We start from the raw sequence: 18,151 nt of genomic DNA, 5'->3' as shown, positions 1-18,151 counted from the left end.
GTCCGTCTGTCTGTCAGTCATCTTACAAAAATGCGATAGGCATATAAAATACATGAAAGGTTTCGTGATTTAAAAAAAATGTGGATGTCATCCTTGTTAAAATTTAAACAGATAATATTTTACTATATGATATATTTGAGCATAAATTAAAGTAAAATAACTTCATATACAAATTAAATATTTTAAAATCTGATGGGTTTTCTCCAAATAGCTTTTTTCGATATCTTATTACTTCGACATTTTCCCCACCAGGTGTAGTTGGTACATTCCTAAATAGATAGATAATGAATAGATAGGTGGACATATAGATAGATAGATATACATATATGCTTTATTTTTGTTTTGTTATTGCTTCTAAATTTACCCCACCAGGTGTACTTGGTACATTCCTAATTAGATGGATAGATAGACAATGGCTAGCTCAATAGATAGATAGATAATGGATAGCTCAATAAATAGATAGGTGGAAAATAGATAGATATGGTTTTTCTGAAAATCTTATTACTTCCACATTTACCCAACCACGTGTAGTTCCTATATTTCTAAATAGATAGATAGATAGATTATGAGTAAGTAGAAAGGTAGATATATTATAGATAGATAGATATTATGTGGAAAGATTGTATATCATAGGTAGATACAGGCCTTAGATATAAAGATTTAGAGATGTATTGTATAGGTAGATTGTCAATTTGCTACTCTCATATAAGGTTTTAAATCGATAAGATGATTATAACATGCTTAAATTAAATAATAAACTATATGGAGTGGACACATGCTAAATTTAGAAAAGATTAGCTTTAAAAGATTTATTTCTGATTAAAAAGCAAAATAAATAGATAGATTGTTAGATTGAAAACTGGATACATCGAGAGTAAAGTAGGTGAATATAAAGATATGGACAAGGATGACAACATTCATAAAAGCGAAGCTCTGAAACGGTAGGACAAAAGAATATTAATAATTTTAGAGTGTCAGAGCTGAATAAGCAGAATATAATAGTCGAAACAAAATGTAAGTAAATTATTTGTAAAACTAATTAAATACAGGATACTGTTTAAGGACATACTTACATTTTTAGGGCTTGATTATAGAGATCCTTCGTTTTATAACATTGTACTTTGATGTCCTAGTAATCAGTATTTCAAAAATCAGATTAATCAGATAAATATATCACTAAAATAGTTGTTAAAAAAGTTGAATTCAACATGTTTGAAATATACAACATTAACGGAAAAAGATATCTGGACAAACCGAACCTAATTATAGAAAAGCTTCGCTTTTAAAATTAGATAGATAGATACACACCTGTTCTTCAATGATTAAAAAGCAAGGTACAGAAATAATGTTGAAAAAGAGGTTTCCGATGACTTGAGCTTTAAAAACAAATATTCAATAAGTTTTAAGGGAAAGAAAATTGCACCTTTTAATTTTCTACAGGCTTAGAGCTAAAACAAGGATGAAAACATCCATTAGTTGCACAAAATCTATTATGAAAAAGACAAACGGTCAAAGTAAGTTAAAGAGCAGATCATCTGTTATCCTAACAAAGGAAAGAGACAGAATATCAAAAACTGAAAGAAAATAACAACCTTTAAAAACATAAGATTTATGTCTTTTGAAGTATGTCCGAACGACAGACAGGCGGACAAAACAATTTTAGATTAGAAGAGCATATGGCATAGGAACCTTCACTGAAAATTATTGCTGTTTATCTTCAATAGCAGCCGAGAAATTAACATTTCCTTTAAGGGACGTTTTTTCGTATTTTCCCAGTAGCTTTTCTCATTTTTCTAGCTCTAACCCTGCGGGGCTAATTGCCAATTAGCTAATCACCTAGCCCAATATAACCTATCTAAAGCCATTTTGAAAATACGACGAATCGTCCCTTAATAGGCGTTGCCACGAAAGGGACTATACCCATTTTTTCTGATGGTGAATTATAATTATCATTATACAAATAATAGTTAAAAACCTTCCCAGGACCTACTGCAAATAGGAACCCTCTGGGTTCAGCAGTTTGCGAGATATTTTACAGGACAGACATATATCCTGTTACTTTTTAATTTTTGAATACATTTAATATTTGCTTTCCTGAAGGGGATTTCACCATTTTCAAACAAGATCTAAACCTATAAAATAATTCATAAAAAAGGTTAAAAATGTAAGATATTTTTTTATTCTTTATAGGAAACAAAAAATTATAAATAAAGGTTAGGTTTTATTGGGTGCTTGGTAGCCTCAAAGGGTTATATTGAGGGGGTGGGAAGGTGTGATTGCTTAACATTCACTTTGAGGGAAAGCACCAAAAATCTTTAGGAATACTTTAATCGTCTCGCTGTGTCTAAAGTTTTATGAACTAAAAATGATATTATGAAACAAAAATACTCTACCTTTCGTCAAAAGAACAATGCATGATGGGATGAATTCTACAAAAAAATAAGAATTTAGAATTGTTATATTCAGCATCATAACAGATTCGGAGTCAGGTTAATATTGTTATATCAACTAAAAAACTTTGAAATTTTAAGCATTTTTTGGACAAAATATCATCAAATGTTTTGTTGAGTTCAAAAGTTCAAATAAAATAATACGCCAAATGCTATAAAATACGAAAGTACACTAATAAAACTGTTTACAATATTACAAAATACCATCCCTTTTTCTAAATTAACATTTTTCATCAAAAAAATTTCCTTTTGTATCATAGAACTTGGAACTCAATAAAACATTTGATGATATTTCAAGGTTTTATTCACATAAAACTAAACTTTTAAAATCGATATAACAACATAACCCTTATATATGTACAAAAAAGTTTTAGAATCACTACTTGAAGGTGCTTAGAATTACTTGCTCGTGTTCGTGCATAATCCCCTTTAGTCTCTTGGATCATTAAAATCTCAATATATTTTGATATCATGAGAACTATTCCTGAAAAGATTGATTTAAAATCTTTTTAGGAAGGGAAGTGAAATTGAACTCTAAATTACACTAGTACCCAAACTTTTTTTTAGAACTGCTTCTCATTAGTTTTGCGGTACTTTTAAGGAATTTTAATTGGTTGATTTCAAACTTTTTAATCAATAATTTTAATCTAATTGATTTTGTTTTTCGTCATTGGGATTGTATATTAATATATAATTTATTGTCTTTTCCCTTAAGATCCCTAGAATGTGTCTTATTTAAACATTATTGTCCTTAAAAATACCTGTTGTTTTGAAGTCCATATTTAGTCTTGCCAGGCGGGATATTTTCATTGCAGCCCAGATCATGCTGGCGACAACATCTAGAAGAAACTAAGTGCATTACTTAAAGACTAACCAGCTATCTATCTATCTATCTAGATCATACTGGCAACAACATCTAGGATAAACTAAGTGCATTACCTAAAGACTAACCAGCTATCTATCTATCTATCTAGATCATACTGGCAACAACATCTAGAATAAGTGCATTACATACAGACCAACCATCTATCTATCTATCTATCTAAATCATACTGGCCACAACATCTAGGATAACTAAGTGCATTACATATAGACCAACCAACTATCTATCTATTTATTTATTAGCATGTACACTGTAGAGTTCTTTTATCATATGCCTGTCCTCTTGTTCATCTACCCATCTATCTGTTTTTCTGTCTATCTATTTATCTGTCTATCTACCAGTCGGCAGTAATTTACCCTCCCAGTCATAAGAAACTGTTTGTCTATCTGTTTGTCTATTTTCTGTTTCTGTCTATTTGTCTGTCTATCTGTCTGTCTGTCTATCTGTCTGTCTATCTATCTGTCTATCTATCGGTCTACATGTCAGCAATACTGTACCCTCCAAGTCAAAAGGAACTGTCTGTTCTGGCGTCCATACCAATTCATGTGTCTGTCTATCTATCCATCTATCTATCTGTATGTCTGTCTATCTGTATGTCTATCTATCTGTCTTTCTATCTACCTATGAGCCGTACTGTACCCTCCCAGTCCAAAGAAACTATCTGTTCTTAAAAACCTTACCATACCAGATGTCTGTCTGTCCACTTATCCATCTATCTTTTTATCTATCTGTCCTAGTCCAAAGACACTGTCTGTTCTGGTGTCATTACCACACCAGATGTCTGTCTATCTGTCTATCTACCTGTCAGCCGTACTATACCTTCCCAGTCAAAAGAAACTGTCTGTTCTTAGCATCCATACCAGACCTTATAGTCTTTCTGTCTGTCTGTCTATCTGTTTGTCTATGTACCTGTCAGCAGTACTATAACCCCCAAGTCCAAAGAAACTGTCTGTTCTGGCGTCCTTACCACACCATTTTGTTCCTGGAATTCTAGAAAAAAAACAGGAATGTTTTATATTTCATTTAAATAATACACATTTCAGACAGTGAACTCAGGAATAAGGTATAGCCAACAAGCGAAATAAATATAAAATAAAATTTGGGTGGGCAGATAAAAAAGTCGTCAAATTTACTATGTGTCCATACCCCCACACCCCAACGACGTATAGGTGTCGTGATTTTTTTCGAATTAATTTTGTTGTTGGTATAAGCTGCAGTGTGCTGAAGTTTTTGAGAGGTAAAGCATTTTATATACTGGATGGTTTTTGTTACAGGGCATCTATATTGAATAACAACCTTTAAGTTCACATTTCCCCCATATAATTCCTTGCAGACGGAGAAACGGCAGAAACTTATGAATTATAGAGTATCTTCGTTGCTACAAAGTTTTAAAGATATATCATTATTTCTCCTGGTGTTCTCTATTTGGTAACTTGACAAAGTGTCTAAAAAATCAGCCATGTGACGTCATAAAAATGAGGAAGATGTAAAACCTAGTAAAAGTGTCTGACGTAAAAAAAAATTAGCCAATGAGAGGCCACTATAAATTTTACCATTAGTCAATTACAGTGTATACTGGCCTCTCATTGGCTAATTTTTGTTTACGTCATAATCAGAGTCAGACACTTTTACTAGGTTCAAGATGAGAGGAGTAGTTAGAAAGAAAACACCTAAAATAGAGATAGATAATCCCTCATTTTTATGACGTCACATGGCTGAGTTTGAGACATTTTATCAAGTTATTTGTGCTTAAATCTAATTTATACCTTAATGAATCCATTCCGCTTTTGTTATCCAATGTTCCTTTGGCTAGCACAGTTTTATCTCCTGAAAAAAAAGATATTTTTATTTCGTTACTAGCAAAGCAATTCAGTAGCTGGACAAAGTGTCTAAAAAAATCAGCTTTGTGACGTCATATAAATAAGGAATTATTTATTTCTTTTTTAGAAGTTTTCTTTCCCATTTCTCCTCTCATCTCCCTCATTTTTATGACGTCACATAGCTGATTTTTGAGTCACTTCGTCCAGTAACAGCAATTCATTATCTAATTCGTTAACATGGATGACAACATAAAATAATACACATAAACTAGCGACTACGCCCTTTGAGGTCTCTAGGGACACTTGAGGTAGATGACGACACACAATTTCACAGTATTTTTCTAAAAAATAATGAATAGTTTCGGAAATTTTTCTAGGAAAATTTCTCTTGGGAGGGTGGTGGTACCCTCCACCATTACAATAGTTGTAAACCTTCCTATGACCTGCACTGCACTGTAAAGGAGGACATACGAGATCCTTCGGTACAAACAAACAGACATCCTGTTACTTTTACATAAGGGTTACCTGCATATTCAGAAATAACAAAGTTAGGTTTTGTCCACATTGATTCCAACTCAAAACCTAAAAAATATACATTGTAACATTGAATCATCCTGAAGAATCCATGTGTGACGTCATAGAAATACGTCTAAAAAAGAGTGATCGTATATAGAGCTATTATACAATTATTAGATGGAGAGATAGAACAATTGAAATTAGACATTACTTACAGCTTAGATCTTTGCTTTTGGTAGTTCTATTAACCAGGGAGGGAGGGGACATTGGGCTTTTTATTACACTAGTTTCCAAAGTTTTATGTTTATGTTTTCACATTCGTTTCACATTATTGTCCATTGTCTTATCCCTGTTTATTTACGCTTGGAATATTTTGTTGTTCTTGATATAATTGTCATTGATAATATAACCCATATAAATGCAATTATCAATTGAAAGCATAATAAAATTTATATTTTTTTTTTCAATTGCTAATCTGAACATTGAACTTACCCAGGGGTTTCAAGGGATAAGACAATGGACAATGAATTAAGAGTAAACAAAATCACCCCTATTGTAGATTAAAATTTTTGTTTTCTTCACTGCTAGAAAGTACCGACTAATTTAGAATTTGATAAAAGTCCCTAAAGTTACTATACCTTAAAAATAAATGTTTATGAAAATTTTAGTAATATAGTAATAATTAACATATAATAGGCATCATATTAAAAATACATATTATGTACTATTTTTTTAGTATGAATAAAAAATTGAAATTATAATTGATTATTGCTATAGTTATTACACGTGTTTTTAAACATGACATTTAAATATTAATTGCTTTATTTTAATCAATGAAAACAAGGACAATAATCAATGGAGAGGGGACAATGGGATGTTTATTACACTTGTCCTCAAAGTTTTATAATAACGTTTTCTTTTTCGTTGTCTTAACAACTTTGGGGACTTTAGTGAATTTTGATTGGTTGATTCATTAAGTTGAGTGTTCAAACGTTTCAAACACTAATTTAAATCTACAGAAGGGGTAATTTGAGTATCATGTACATTAATTTATCGGCCATTGTCTTATCCCTTTAGATTTCTGCGTTTAAATATTAATTGCTTTATTTTAATCAAGGAAATCAAGGATAATATTGATCAAATACAGCGAATAAAGAATACCAAGGACGAGCAAACATTATTTTTAAACCAAGAAGTTTTTTTTCATAAAGCAGCCTAATGAAAAATGACGTAATACAATACAAATGACCAATGATAGGCCAGTATAAGTATAATAGGTAATTGACCAATGGTAAAATGTATATTGGCCTATTATTGGTCATTTGTATAGTATGACGTCATTTTTAATTTGGCACTGTAAGCTTCTTCTATTTTGATGGTTACCATTTCTAACTTTGGATCAAAAATGCAATTGGAGAAATCTGATATTGTATCAATAGGGAACCTGTTTCTCGTGTCTCTTTGTCGTGCACTTATGTGAAAATCCTTTTCCTTGTTTAATCTCTAATACGGAGGTATTGATGACGACCTTAACCAGCAAATCAAGCAAAATCCTAAGTGCGGCATTGTTTGAGAAGCATGCGCGTCTCCTGGAGCGAGCGTCTTGTCTTTCAGGGAAAGAACATGGTACAGTGTGTTTTTCATCGTGAAAGAATCGTGCCTGTATGTTAAAATTCACTTGTAAAACTGTTCTGCTTGCACGGATAATTGACCAGGTATGTTTATTTCATGCGTGACAAATGTAGGAATCAAATTATAGAATGTTTTTGCCTTTAATTTGAGTAAAAAATAAGTTTTATTCTTTTAATCTGTTTATTCAAAAAGACCAATTATATTTATATAATATGTTATAACGATAATAGTATTATGTTTTCCAGATATTTTCACAAAATTTTTGTTTAATTACATGTTTTTACCATTTTACACTTAAAAACCAAAAATGTGATTTATACGGAATTTCTTTAGTTTTTCATGAAAGCAATCCTTTAATCCAAAAGAATTTAATCCACTGTATTTATATGTATTCGATGATTCTAATGTTATTTCTTTTGTTTTAGGAGCATTGTTTTCATTCTATCAATAAAAAAGAATTTATAAATGTGGTATTCGGCAACCCTAGGCCATGGTTTTATGGCAACCCTGCTCCCGACTTGTGGGAGGTCCGAGGGACCTCCCCTGAGTAGGGGGGTGTGTACACTTGAACCCCTCCCCCATGTATTAAAAGTATTTATAGTTTGACAACCCTATCATGGCTAATCTGATTTGCTTGTTTCACCCACCCCTTTCCAGGGATGGGGGATAAATGTTGCCTATTGTGTTTATTGTATGTATATATATTTAACCTCTGATTTTAGTATTAATTATTCTGTTTGTTATTTGGTGATACATAGAAGAAGCCCAGCTTCTCTATAATTATACTTGTCCACGTCTGTTCACACTGCCGTAATACCCGAACTTGGGAAGCGGCTGACAAACTGCGGCCGCTACCACATAAACACCGTGTCATTAACTCCGTCGGACAGTTGCTATGGTGCTTGTCTGCCGCCACTACGTTGCTGGCAGTATAAGATCTCTATTTGCCCGCCTGGCGAAACAGAAATATTAATTTAATTAAAATTCAATTTGTTTAAACTGTTTTTAACCTATTTTTAAAACGTATATAAAAAATATACTATGACACCAGTAGAATCAGACTGCAGAGCCTAAATTTGAATAAAATCCCCAATAAACTTTATTGGGGGGATTTAAATATTAATTTTTACTGTTGCCGTGATCATTTTGAACGAAGCAAAAGGTTTTTTTTTATTTGGGTAAAATTCGTAGCTTTTAGAGTGTTTTGCTTCATAAATATTGTATTCTGGTATAGAGTAAAATTAGGCCTTGTGATTTTACTATAAAAATTCACTAAAAAGTTAATTCTTTATAATATATCAACGAATTAACATTAACATGTTTGTGTTCTCTCACTTATTTTAAAAACATAAAAAATGGCTGTAAAGGGTTAAATGACAACAAATGTTTATGCAATACAACAAATTTATTTTTGTCACATATACAAATTACAAATGCATTATAAAATAAGATTATTCAAACTTATTTTTAAAAATAATTTTAAAAAGAATGTATCTTTTATGTGTATGGTTTTCATTCTTTTCATTTTAATTAAATAAAAATTATTTAACTACATTGGAAATAAGTCACTTTGTGAAAACACTCTTTTTTTGAATTGTTAGGAATTGAAATAAAACAAGACTTCTTATTGGTTAGATTTTAGAATTATTTGTTTTATTGTAAATGTTAGATTTTTCAATGAAATTAATTGTTTTAGAAAAAAAATTTATTTCCAATGAACAGAGTAATGTTTTTTTTATTGTATCAATATAAAGTGAATTATATAAAAATGTTCTGTAAGCCACAATATTACCCGAAGTAAAAAAAGAGCTTTTGCTCCGGTCAATATGATTACAGCAACACTAAAAATCAATTTTTAAATCCCCCCAAAAAAGTTTATTGGGGACTTAATTCAAATTTGGGCTCTGCAGTCTGATTCTATAGGTGTCCTAGTATATTTTTGACCCCCCATTCAAAAATAGGTTAAAAACAGTTTAAGAGAAGTGTCATCCTCCCAATGTAATTACGCTACTAATAAAATTAAAATTAATAAAATTTTGACCTTTGATCAATCAAAAAAAATGTAATATCTGTTTGCCACAAAATATCTTGATAACGGTCTTACTCCTTCCATACTAGGTTTTTGAAAATGTGATTCTTAAGACAATATAGCATTTATAAGCGTAGCATTTTTTCTTGTATTAATTAAAGTAATTAAAGCTTTTTTTTGTAATTTTGGTCGGTCCAGCCGCCCGTCCTTAACGGATAGCTATTATCGTTAAATTAGACTTGAACCTACATCTTTGATTTATATGGGTTAAAGACTTGAAACATTGTAGAGACGTTTTGCAACAAATAAAATTAATTTGTTTATTTTGCTATAAAAACAAGTAATTAATTACACAATAATACATAAAACATTTATCATTTATTGCAATTTTAACAAGAGCAATAATATTAGAAAAGGTTTAAAAAAGACAAATTTATCTATACTCTATAGATTTATTTTTACAAGGAAAGTAATGCAGATAAATTAACTGATAGAATCCGCGGCATTAGCGCAAATGATAGCGTGTCTGCTTGCCGTAGGAGATATTTTTGGGTTAGTTTTTGGACCAAACCACATCCAATACTAGAGGCGTTAAAAACGGTAAATACCAACATAATTAGTGAGAGTAGGAGGGAATGCCCTGGCCTATAACAGGTGCAACTCTGCCTCAACGAAGTAAGGTACTAATAGGAGGTTTGTGTGCAACAGATCTATAGTATGAATGAATATACAGACAACTACCTCCCTTCATTTTTAAACGACCTTCTTCGTCTGCTTCTAAATTATTTTCTGCTACTTGGCTGTGTTAATATAAGCGACACCATTGGTTGATTTTCGATGACCCAATAGAAAGGTTGCACAAGGTAGTTGCGTTGGGGAGATACAGTTGTTTAACCCTTTCTCCCTCTAGTGATTTACTCTAATGTTTGTGCAATCATCAATTGGCTTGTTAAACAAGGAACCATGCAAAAAAAAATGCTCCTTATTTGCTGAATTGAAAAAGAGTCCCACAAAATCAATTAAACCAATATTGTCGTTTTCACACCAACAAAAAATTCCCCTAATATATTATAAGAGGGGATATTTAATGACGAGAATGAAATATACAGTTTGTGCTGTTGTAACAATATGCAGTTATAATAACTTGTTAAAGTACATTATTCTAAATCTATAAATCAATTTTGACGCAATGTTTTTACTAATCTAGAAAACAGAAGTTTTTTTTAACTTAGTACATGAAAAAAATATTCTTAAAGCAAAAATACTCTTTGATTAGAAATGTTCTTCTGTCCGTTAGTGCATAATTCTTAAAGATTCTTAAAGACTGAAATATCTTGAGACGATTTAGTTTTATGGGTTTACCAAGGGATCTAAAGGGATGAGATAATGGCCGATAAATTGTTGCACATCTCCAATGATAACCCCTTCTGAAGATTACAATTAGTGGTTGAAACATTTGGATGCTCAACTTAATGAAACATCAAATCAGTCCCCAAATTTGTTAAGCCCGTTTATTTGTCCGTTTTAAGCCGTTTATGAGATCCTAATGAAAACATCAGAACATCTGACTTACTAAGTGATAATAATTATTTATCGCATCGTATTATAAACAGCCTCTCCGCGAATATTAAAATAAAAAAATAGCTAGTAAAATATAATGAGGTTAAACAAAACATATAAAAAACTTCTTTTTATAAAAAAAACATGTAATGACAAAACAAATTTTTTCTTATTTTTAAAACAATTTTTCTTTGTTTTTCCTAAATATTAATATAACGCCAGGAATAAGGTATGGCCAACAAGCGAAATAAATCTAAAATAATATTTTGGGGGCGGATAAAAAGGTTGTCAATTCTTCTAAGTATTACCCCGAAAATCGCATATAGTTTTTTTTCTGAATTATTTTAGATCAATTTTGGATGATTTAACTTCCATCTATTGCAGGGAAAGGACATCATAAGAGAAAATTATTATGTTTCTAATTCTGATAAACAAAATTTTCCTGTGGTAGATCAAAATTATTGGAGGAAACGTTTTTAGGATGTTTTTTTGACCAATCTATACCGGGTTAAACCCCCCCCCCCTTTTTGGTTAGCATAGAGATGAATAAGTTTTTGAATTTTGGTTGATAGTCCACACTTACACTGGATCCACATTTGGGGTTAACAAAGCCCCCAATGAAAGGGGCCCCGCTGGAGTAAAGTTACCTCAGCGGGCTAAAAAACACGATTTTTTTTAACATGAAGGGAAAGGGGTATCTATGTTCCCTGATTCTAGGGTTTATACTAAATCTTAAATAGATTATCGTTGCTTTCTCTCAAAGTGCCTATTGGGCACTTTAAACACCCCCCTTATTTTGAAATAAAGAGAAATAGGAGGTGGGGAAGGGGGTGATGGAGTAGCTTTTTTCTATGCCTAAACCCTACATGGGGGATATAACCGTGTGATGCTCTTAACCTAACCTAAAATAGTTAGCAAACAAACGAAAACTATCTTTACTTCTCGAAATAAATTATATAAAAACAAACTTCTGTTCCATTTTTAGGAGAAGGGGGATTCTGTGCTTGATATGGAACTATGGGGGAAATTGCCAGAAAAACTGTTGCATAAGAAGAGATTTATCTTCAAATGATCTGTACCTAAATTCTATAGCTAAAAGAGTATAAGTGTACAATTTTAGTATGTTTTACAAGCAAAATATGCTCTATAAAGGTTATATCCTCTCAAATCTTTCCTTTCTTAGTATTATTTCTTTATAACATTATCTTTCTGTACCTATTTTACAAAAGTATTTGACTTATCTATTAATTGACAGAATAAAATCTAAATTGACTAAATTTATTAAATATAATCAACATTTTTAAAAGTGAAAAAACGTTCCTTGACTTGTAAATTGCAGCGCGAAGCGCAAAAATTTCTTTTACATCCCAACTCAAATTACATGCCTCTGTGAAGATTCTATACGAAATTATTTTATTGGCAGTACCCGCAGAAATATGAAGAATAGTTATTTCTTTCATCGTATTATAAACGGCTTTCCGCGGATACAGAATGTACAATTGTACATTTCTTTATTCGTAGAAAACTGTATATAATACGATGATAGACATAGTTTTTTCGTATGGATGAGAACCGGTTCCTATCCACCGGATTCGAATGAATACGAGAAAATTATTTACTGTATCTTACTTTATCCTCTTCTTTTTTAGAATAATGTTTTTTAAAAAGATGTAGATATAAAAGAAACATCATAAGGAGTGTACGTAAAGAACATTGGGTAGAGTTAGATTATAATTTTAGTACCTGATTCTTTACTTAAATCTTTGTATGTCCAGTTTTAGAGAGAGAGAGGGGACAATGGGCTGTTTATTACACTAGTCCCCAAATTTTTATAATATCGTATTCTTATTCGTTGGAACCACTAATATTGATCTTCTAAAGGGGTAATTTTGTGTACATTAATGGGGATGTACATAAATTAATCGGTCATTGTCTTATCCCTTTATCTCCCTGCTGTCCAATTCTACTAATTGAATCTTACCTCTAGAATCTGACAGGCCAAAAATGGACAGGAGTAACAAAATTCTCTTCATTTTGAATTTGTTTTGATTTTACAAAAATCACTAGTATTGAAATTATACTCTACGATAACATCCTTATACTAAAGTAACAGAAACAGTAACAGTCTGTTTGTTTGTCTGTATGTTTGTGTGTCTGTGTGTTTGTACCGAAGGATCTCGCTAACCGCTGAACCGATCGGGTTCTCCTTAACAGGGTAGCTTCTCATAAGTCCAGGGACGGTTTATAACTATTTTCTTATGGGACACTCCCAACCCACCAAAAAATAAAAAATAACCCCCAACCAAAAAAAATTATTTTTTTTTTACTTTTTCTTTTAAAATCTAAAATAAGAAATTTTGTTATCAAATTCGACTCCCCCTCCTCAAGTGCCCCTAGAGGCCTCTAGGCGCGTAGCTGCTAGTATACACATATTTTGGGTATAGTCCCTCTGGTGGCATGGCCTCTTAAGGGGCGTTTCGTCATATTATAAAGTAGCTTTTCTCCTATTTCCTGCCCCTGTGGGGGCTCTAACCCTGCGGAGCCAATTGCCTAACCCTGCGGGGCAATCACTTAACATAACTTAACTTAACCTAACCTAAAATAACCTCTCAAAAGCTAATGTGAAAATAAAACGAATCGCCCCTTAAGAGGCGTTGCTACGAAAGGGACTATACCCCATATTTTTAATCTCCTTAAAAATTAAAAAGATTATCAATTTCTTTTAGAAAAGGTTAAGTAAAGTATACTTTAGTATATAAGACATTATCCATAAAAGCAAAATCGGTGATGTTTTGCTTATAATATCATACCTAATAGCCCCAGGAATCTATATTCCAAAAATGAAGTAAATAGAAAGGATAATAACAACACTATATAAAACACGAGCGTCTACGCCCCCTAGTAGCCTCTAGGGGCACTTAAGGTAGGAAGGGGAAAAGTCGACCTCGTCCCATTTTAAATTTGAGTTTCAAAAGAGTAAAAAAAATATTTTTTAGGGGGAGGGGGGTGATGACACCCTCCCCAAAAATAGTTTAAAACCTTCACATGACCTATAAGAAGCTTCACTGTAAAGGAGAACAATATCGGTTCAGCGGTTATCGAGATCCTTCGGGACAGACAAAAAACGCTTACTACTTTATATAATAGATAGCAAAAATAATTTTCAAATCGACTTGAAACTTTTTGGTATTAATATAAGGTCGCTTCGCTTTATAAAAAGTACCTGACTGTTACAGGAATCATCATGCAAAGTTTAAAATTAAAAAGACAATTCTAACATACATAATTAGCGAATAGATCTCTCCGTTAGTTACTCTAATTATTGAGGAGCTTCGCTTTAAAAAATTCAATTATAAAATCGTAGAGTATAACCTAAAGGAATATATCACTTAAATCACTTTTTTTATGATTATGTCTTTTAGCAGTAACTTTTAACTAACAATTAATAAATTTTTCTCTTGTTTATATTTAAAGAAACTAATTTTGTTTTTCAGATGTTAATCGGGTCAATGTTCAGTTTCAATCCGATAGGATGGTTCTATAGCTGTATACTACCCTAGTATGACAGTATGATTACAGCCTGGGCTAGCCTCATACTCTACTGTTATACTACTGGGAATATATTTTTTTACGGAATCTAAAAAAATAATATTGTTTAAATCCGAATGTGTCAACCGACTGCAATCGATAGCCTGATATCTAGTTGCCGAATGTGTACGCAGTTTCCTGAGTGTTTCCTCATCCTAGCTCAATATTTACTACTAGCTAAAAAAGCTTCAAACTTCAAAAAAAAAAAAATCAAAATTTAAAAAATTCAAATTTATAATGTATATTGTATAAATCGTTTACACATTCAAATTTTGATTTTTTTAAGGGAAGTTTGAAGATTTGTAGCTAGTAGTAAATATTGAGCGAGGATGAGGAAACACCCAGGAAACTGCGTACACTTTCGGCAACTAGATATCAGGCTATCCTGCAATCTATAAAACACAGCAGGGATCTAAAGGGATAAGGCAATTGCCGATAAATTGATGTACATCCTCAATTATGATAAACAAAATTATCCCTAGTGGTTGAAACATTAAGACACTAAATGAACCAACCAATCAAAATTCAAGAAAAGTCCCCAAAGTTGTTAGCCCAAAGAATAAGAAATGGTTAATTGAAAACTTTGAGGACTAATGTAAAAAAGAGTCCAATGTTCCCTCCCTCCTTGAAAACACAGGCATGAATGGAAAGGAAAACAGGCTAGCTGTTAATTAATAATTCTCAAATTATTCGGGGTTCATATATTTTCACGTATAGTGCCCCACCACCCCTTCTCATTTTTAAGGTTCCAGGACAATCGCAGCAGTCCCAAACGTTGGAGTGGACAAACGCAGGAGTGTTAAAATATAACTTTAATTAAGCATTTCTATACAGATTAGGTTAGGTTAAGAAATGAATATACAAATAAGCCTCTCGCTGGGGTAGGCATTTAAAAAAAAACCTTTAAGATGGTCTAAAATAGGTCAGGTTAGGTTAAGAATCCACTCCGACGTTTGGGACTTCTGCGTTTGTCCTAGGACCATTTTTAAGATAATTTAAAATAATTAGGGTAAGTTTTATTCCTATGCCAAACCCTGCGGGGGTCTTAAACCTGCAGGGTTACTTTATACCCAATGTAACCTAACCTAACATAATCTGACTCAAAGTAAAAAACAAACAAAAAACTACACTCCCCTTCAATTAATTTTAAAAATAATGGAGTGGTTTCAGTGCCCCACTGGGTACTTTGTATGAAAGCGTCAATGTTTTTATTTGGGAGAAGAAAGGGTTGAAAAGAAGAAACTTTGCTTTCAATTCAATAACCTCTCCTTTCCTTATAAAAGAGGATTAATTAGATAAGGATAAAAATTGCAAATACAATAAAAGTTTGAAAAAAACAGCAAAGTATTTCAAATTCACATTTAATACACAATATTAACTCTTAACGGTCGGGGGAGGGGTTAAATATCCCCCCTCCACAAATAAAGTCCCTGAAAGGGGGCCCTACTGTTGAGGGTTAACTAAAATGATTTACTGTATTACATGATAACTCTTTAACATATTAGCAAGATTAGTCAGCATTTATATATGTGTTTTCAAGATACTGATTCTCAATATACTGAAACTGCCTATCTGTTGAATTAACAAGGACAATTTTGTCTATAAGCAGCGCTGCAACAATATTTAAACAATAATTCTGATAAATGTAAATCTTTTTTAATATTCAGAATGTTCAAGTAATTGTAAAGCATTTTTTCAAATGCTTCAGTCCTAGCCTTTAGGAGCTTTTTTGTTTTTGTTTTAGAAAAATGAGGATATTTAGGCTAATATTTGGGGATTACCCCCACCTCACAAAATTGCCTAAAACCTACCCTAGAATAATATGAAACTTAAATGGAAATTGTGGTTAACAGATCTATAGTATAGATAGATGTATATACAGACAACTACCTCTCTTCATTTTTCAAAGACCTCTTTCGTCTGCTTCTAAATTATTTTCTGCTACTTGGCTGTGTTAGTATAAGCGACACTATTGGTTGACTTTCAATGACCCAATAGAAAGGTTGCGCAAGGTGGTTGTGATGGGGAGATACAGTTATTCAACCCTTTTTCCCTCGAATGTTTTACTTTAACTTGTGGTTAATCCTTTTATGATGTCTTACTGGACACATAGAGTAGCTTTGCTACCAAAAATAAAAAATCTATGTTTTACAAATAGACGTATAGAACATAGATGTATCCTTATAATAAAGTAACAGGATGTCTTTTTGTCTCTCTGTCAGTTTGGTTTGAAGGATGCTTTGCTTATAGGATAGACATACTGGCTTTCTGGTTATAACTATGGAGTTACTATGCTGTACCTAACTAATACGGGAATCACCAAGCAAAGTTTAAAATCGATAGAACAATTCCAACATACCTAAATTTACCATAAGAGTTATACTTACGGATGGACCGACGACCCTATGTATCTTTGTACGTGATTTTCCTTGTTCGTGTAAGTTTATTAGTAGCGAAGCTACTCTATAATTCACTTTTTAGTAGCGAAGCTACTCTATAATTCACTTTGTCCGTCCGTCAGTCAGTCCGTCAGTCAGTCCGTCAGTCAGTCCGTAACGCTATGGGGGAAATGGGATTTACTCAGCTCCTATAAAAGATAGAATGCTGAAATTTTTTGACAACATTCCCATCATTAAGGAGCACAATTGACTATAAAACATCATTGGCGTTCGGACCGATTTTTAGCAGGTTTTAGGCTATTTTTATATTTTTCACATTTTTCTCCATATCTTCAGTGTTTATGGTCCGATTTTCAAAATTTTTTCAGTTACAGATATCAAAATTAAATTTCCCGTCGTTTAAAGGAACAACCATGAAGGCCAGACTGCCTTTTCAGCAGGTTTTAGGCTATTTTTATATTTTTCACATTTTTCTCCATATCTTCAGTGTTTATGGTCCGATTTTCAAAATTTTTTCAGTTATAGATATCAAAATTAAATTTACCGTCTTTTAAAGAAAACAATCATGACGGCCAGACTGCCTTTTTAGCAGGTTTTAGGCTGTTTTTTTATATATTTAACATTTTTCTCCATATCTTTAGTGTTTATAGTCCGATTTTCAAAATTTTTCAGTTATAGATATCAAAATTAAATTTCCCGTCTTTTAAACAAAGTAACCATGACGGCCAGACTGCCTTTTTGGCAGGTTTTAGGCTATTTTTATATATTTAACACTTTTTTCCATATCTTCAGTGTATATGGTCCGATTTTCCAAATTTTTTAAGTTAAGGATTTAAAAATTAAATTTTTTGTCGTTTTAACAAAACAACCATGACTGCCAGACTGCCTTTTATCAGGTTTTTGGCTATTTTTATATGTTTTACATATTTCCCCATATCTTTGCTTATTTTGATGCAATTTTCAAACTTTTATGGGATATCAGTATCAAAATAATTTTTCCCATTGTTATGAGCATCTTTAATATAATTTACTTTGACCATCGTTATCATGCAAAATAAAACAAGGTTTCATGTTTATTTTATCCAATAAATCTATTCTTGATTTTAGTAAAAACCTTTTAAATCTACCTGTACGTATTCCCATCGACGATTTTTTGTGCTTCGCTACTTATGGATGTTGTCATCCTTGTTCCTATTTAATAGGAATCTATATATTACAGAATAAAATGTTTCAGAAAAACTAACTAAATTTCATTTAGGATTGGCTTTTAAGCA

At 32.0% G+C, this 18,151-nt stretch overlaps 1 protein-coding gene across 1 annotated transcript; it reads right to left on the bottom strand.

The window, feature by feature from the left end:
• Positions 1-117: 117 nt before the first annotated feature.
• LOC145304011 (phospholipase A2 isozymes PA3A/PA3B/PA5-like) lies at positions 118-14,556 on the bottom strand. Its single transcript, XM_080145766.1, has 10 exons — positions 14,263-14,556; positions 12,872-12,953; positions 5,679-5,735; positions 5,100-5,160; positions 4,243-4,323; positions 3,212-3,289; positions 2,394-2,429; positions 2,097-2,132; positions 1,309-1,378; positions 118-269 (listed from the first exon to the last, which is right to left on the bottom strand). Exons 2-10 carry the CDS (start codon positions 12,921-12,923, stop codon positions 183-185), a joined length of 558 nt encoding a protein of 185 aa, XP_080001892.1. The 5' UTR covers positions 12,924-12,953; positions 14,263-14,556; the 3' UTR covers positions 118-182.
• Positions 14,557-18,151: the final 3,595 nt, after the last annotated feature.

The sequence above is a fragment of the Acartia tonsa genome, chromosome 13 (genome assembly GCF_053477335.1).
Source record: "Acartia tonsa isolate MP-2025a chromosome 13, ASM5347733v1, whole genome shotgun sequence".
NCBI lineage: Eukaryota > Metazoa > Arthropoda > Copepoda > Calanoida > Acartiidae > Acartia > Acartia tonsa.
Note: the sequence above shows the minus strand (reverse complement) of the source record. Positions and strands in the feature narration are given on the sequence as shown.